This window comes from Belonocnema kinseyi, chromosome 6, assembly GCF_010883055.1.
Source record: "Belonocnema kinseyi isolate 2016_QV_RU_SX_M_011 chromosome 6, B_treatae_v1, whole genome shotgun sequence".
Taxonomy (NCBI): Eukaryota; Metazoa; Arthropoda; class Insecta; order Hymenoptera; family Cynipidae; genus Belonocnema; species Belonocnema kinseyi.
The window spans coordinates 1,977,553-1,982,701 of NC_046662.1; the positions used below are offsets into that span (position 1 = coordinate 1,977,553).

The 5,149-nt window shown below is 37.1% G+C and overlaps 1 protein-coding gene across 1 annotated transcript in view; it reads left to right on the forward strand.

The window, feature by feature from the left end:
* LOC117175146 overlaps nucleotides 1-4,910 on the forward strand; it is an 18,907-nt gene extending 13,997 nt beyond the window's left edge. Inside the window, exon 5 of the mRNA XM_033364734.1 lies at nucleotides 4,189-4,910. Coding sequence (XP_033220625.1) covers nucleotides 4,189-4,820 — 632 coding nt within the window. The 3' untranslated portion in view covers nucleotides 4,821-4,910. The remainder of the gene's footprint in view (nucleotides 1-4,188) is intronic.
* The last annotated feature ends 239 nt before the right edge of the window (nucleotides 4,911-5,149 follow it).

A 5,149-nucleotide genomic window follows, 5' to 3' on the forward strand; every position in this document is an offset into this window, starting at 1 on the left:
ATCAAAACCTTCTGGTGGAAGAAGTTTTCTTCAACCCATCAACATTTGGCCCGTATTTTCACCTCATATTTGAAGTCGGAAGAGCCGATTCCAGAGTGGTTGATGAAAGGGCGCACAATACTCCTGCCGATATTCACAGCTATCTTAAATGATAGGATTGTTCGGGCAATTGAAACTGTGTGGCAAGAAATGTATGAACAACGAGGCTCAAAGAAAGGCGTAGCCGGATGTCGGGAGAACCTGCTCATCGATAGATGTGTCTGCAAAGATGCAGCATTCTACCAGCGTGACCTATCGATGGCCTATCATCTGTCTTTTGGAAATCTTAAAGGTTCATCCGCAAATAGTTGGGTGCATAGAGGGATTGATGCCGCTTTGGAAAATCAGATTTACTATCTCATCTGGCAAAAATCGGGTGACAACTAACAAGGTCACGTTTCAGAGAGGTGTCTTTCAGGGCGACACCATGAGCCCACTCCTCTTTTGCCTTACATTATTGCCATTATCTCTAGTACTGCGCCATTCCGACGGGTAGTTATGCGGCAAACCTGCAGATCGAAAGTACAAGGTCACTCATGTATTTTACATGGACGACCTTAAGATCTGTGCTAAAAACAGAGAGCAACTGCATCTAGCTCTGGGGATTGTCGAACGATACACTAAGGAAATTGGAATGGAATTTGGGTTAGACAAATGCGCCAAGGTTTATTTGAAGCGAGGAAAACTTAATGGCATCCCTGAAGATCCTGAGCTCGTTGATACAAGCGCCATACGACACCTTTGCGCTGGAGAGACTTATACATACCTGGGCGTGCCACAGAGCCGCATTCAGGATGTGACATCTATAAAGGATACTCTCCGAAGCAGATACAAACGTCTCATCCGACAGCTTTGGTCTTCTGAACTGTCGGCGAGGAACAAAGTATCTGCAACGAACATGCTTGCCGTCCCGGTACTACTCTATTCATTTGGAGTACTTCCGTGGACGAAGAACGAGCTCAGATCTCTTGATATCGTGACAAGAAAGGTTATGCACATGAACAAAAGCATGCATCTTAAGTCTTCCGTTCCGCGACTGTACATCTCACGCCGTCAAGGGGGTCGCGGAATATTGAGTCTGGAATGTCTTCACAACAGGATTATTCTGGGTATAGGGAAATTGAGTCAATTGTCAAGAATGGGAAGTGCCGCATATACTGGAACTTTATATTCTCGACAATTGTTTCTGTTGCTCACTCGAAGCCTGACATGGTTCTTTTTGACTTCGAGAAGCGAACCATGTTCGTTATCGAATTTTCGGCACCAGCTGACAAAAACATCATAGCCAAGGAGAATGAAAAGAAAGAGAGGTATCGAGACCTTATAAGGGAGTTGCAACGATTGTACCCGGAATATTCTTTTAAACTGATCGTCCTTATCATCGGCGCTCTTGGAGGTGCCAAGCTTTCACTTGCTAATAGCCTAAAAAGCATCCCTGCGTGTCAACAATATGCTAGAACACTTGTGGGAAAAATGCAGAAGGCGCTTGTCCTTGGGTCACTCCGTGTTCTTAGGGTGTATGAGGCTTTTGCTGGATCGTCGTATTGATTCCTTTAGAGACTGTAATCACCTATCTCACGGTCGTGGGACGTAGTTGTGGCTGAAATTTTACCGCGATTTCGCTGGGAGCGGGTGCAATTTTCCAGATTAGCACCCGCTCCCGGCGAAATCCTGCGGTTGTCTTTTTTATTTCTAAGATCATTAGAAACTGGGGTGAAACAGCGATAATAAATAATATTTTGATTCTTACTTTTATTCTAACTCAGAGCAATCTGCGAGATCCATATCCATGACCTCTGAGATGCTGCTTCGCTCTTTCATTCATAACAAAACCGACTCCTTGACTGCTATTGGATTCACGATATTGTCCTGACAATATTTTAAATCCCCCTTTTAACACCCCATTTTCTATGTATCAATCTTCAGTATCGTTGAATTAGATGCGAGTTTATATAGTCTCATTTGCTTATTCGCAAAAACCAGTTTTTCGGGCTCGCGGGGCCTCAAAACGTGAACATATGACATAAACAGGGGGCGGGCGTCAAATATTACAGAAATCTTATACCTACTCTGAGGATAATATAAAAATACCACGAAACGCTGTGAAATTCCATCAAACATGACATTTCTTGAAATCTTAAATTGTAAATTCCTTTAATTCTTTTAAAATGCCTCAAACTGTTCAAAACTTTTTTAAAGTATTTAAATTCTTTCGAATGATGAGAGTAAACCGAAAACGCCCTGGACGATTTTAACTTTGTAGGAACTTCAAGTTACATGAATTAGTGACTGGAAATATAACAAGCTACGATTCTAATTTTTTTGTCATTAAGAAAGTGCAGCTGCATGCAGTAAAAAAAGTTAAATATGATACCAAAATCAATATTTTTTAGATATGCAACAAAAATAGTATCAAAATCTATAGAGAATTTTAATCGTCCACAATGAACGATCGACTTTTGAGATCATTATAATCTGGTTCAGGATCAAGTATGAAGTCAAACCAAGATAACTGGCGTTCTTGGATAATAAGAAAATATCACCTGTTAAGTGTACTTTTCACTTTCGTGCGGTTTAACACAATTTTTAGGTTACGTCGTTATCACTTCGGCGCTGAAAATTGGCGGCCATATCATCTGTTGAGTGCAGTCACTTGCTTGCGATAAGATATAATGTTAGGTTATGTCGTTATGAGATTGACACCGAAAATTGGCCGTCATTTTGTATAGTCTGAAAAATAAGTCAAAATTTGAGATCAAATTAATCCGAATGGACAGAGTATTATAACCGCGAGAGTCAAATGATATTTGTAACAAAATTATCTGCAACAAAATTGATCCTTTTTTTTACTACGGAATTAGAACCTTCTTTAGAAACTTTTGCATCATTGCATTTAGTATTTAATGAACTTAAAATCAGATAATAATAATTTTTATGTCGAACTAACACGATGGCAATTTTATTACCTAATTCGAGCCAAAGAATATCCATACTAGCGTGATAACTGCATGCAGGAAAATAATTATATGTCCAAGACGAAAATCAAACTTTCTGTCTTTCTCTTTTTTCCTGTTTTTCATTTTTCTGGTTTTACTTTGTGTCTATCATTGCCGACACATTATATTAAAGTTAATAATGAAAATTCTTCGTTAGTTTTTACATTCTCATCAGAGAAGGTATAAAACTTGTGTAAAATTTCACCTCACACCAGTTTTTGTCTAATTCCCACTTTTGAGATCCCCTGAATCAGTCTGTCTGTCCGTTCGTAGATAGTTTTTTTGTTATCACGATAACTTTCGAAAGAATTGACAGATTAGATTGTCCTTTGGCAATCTCTTTGAATATCTTGAAGTGTAGGTCAAGCTATTTCGACAGCTATTTTTGATACAAATTTTAAAAAGTGATCACATTTTGAATATTTTTGAGACCACTTTTGTCAATATTCAAGGATTTTCTGTATGGATATTCATAGAAATTCATAAAATAAAAATTCATGAAAATGAACATTTCAAGCCAAATAACGTACGATATGAAAAAAAGTCAAGAAAAGTGTTACTTTTTGAATGCCCAACAAGATTATCATAACAACCTTTCAAATTTTCTTTAAAAAACGGAAATTAAAATTTTGACGGCATAAAAAAATAATGGAAAATCCAAAAATTACATTTTTTTGCAACAGTTTCACAGTATTTTAAAAATGCTAAACTTGTCAGCATAAAGCACTAACCAGCCATTACTCTCAGTTGAAACTAATTGCACCTTCCCCCGCCCTAACCCCTCATTAATCGATGTTTCGTATGTCACTGAGGTTACGGATATAATTAAGAAGTTAAATAACGTTAAGCCTGATGGGCAGACCGTATGTGTAACGTTCCAAATCGCAATAATAACATTCGAAATGAGCAAATTAAGTTTTTGAAAAACCAGCAGAAGTTGCAATAAAATATTTAATAACAATAATTTAAAAAAATGTACATTTTTCAAACGAGACAATAAAACTACGTCTTTATATCCATGCATATTATGAATTATAATAATATACATTTATGGAAATGATATGCATTTTGAGGGACAAATTAGTATGGTAAGCTCTCATATTTTTATTGTAAGCCTTCAAATTGACCTACATAGTTCTATTTCTTTTTACAGAATTAATAGGTTCAACACCGACTCTAGAAAAACTATTTCCTGGATATAACGGTATCTTGCCTCTTGTCAAATTTCTTTACATGGATATTCAAAGACACCCTAATTTTCTACATTGCGATGGCAGGCTAAACTTGTTTCATCATGATCAAGTTTTCTTAGTGAGGGATCATTACATCTTTGGATCGCGCTGGGATGATTCTATTCGTCAACCATGCAATGTGCAAGACCGTTCAAATGTATATGCCGTATTTTGCATAAAAAGTGACCAGTGGATAAGACTGTCTCCTGCTGTTTTTCGAAAATTAGGAGCAAACCGTCGTTTTTCTATTGTTACAGCGCTCGATCAAATTGCTGTTGATAACATACAAGGATTGGAAAAACAAAGCAAAAAATACAAACACAAGATGGCATGCTTATGTGCACTTGCTGCCGCATACGACATAGAAAAAAATGCAGCACCACGTCTAGAAACAGGAGAAACAACAATTCCGCAGGTAATTCATGAAATAGGCGATATATACAATTCTGTATATCGTAGAGTATACAATCGTATAACTCGACAAAACTGGATTTCAAGAAGACGTAGGGGAAACCAGGGCTGGACAATGACACTGGGCCAACAGGGAAACTAAATTTTCGCTAAAAAATGTGATTCTCGTTGCTGTTCTTTTAAGAAATGACCGGAATAAGGACATTGATGTTCTCGGAAAGAGAATAAGAAAAGAAAATCGATCAAGTGAAAATTAAAATGATTACAATTTCAGAACCAGCGAATCCTCTTATTCTATGATATTATAGAGCCAAAAGAAATAATTAAAAATAAAAAATAATATGTTTAAACTAAGGTTTTTCTGATGCCTATTTATCGGAATTAAATGCGTTAACTCATTTATACACAATTAATGCAAACAGGTACATTCCAAGTCCCATAACTTTCTAACTTTAGGGCTGTAGGAGTGGA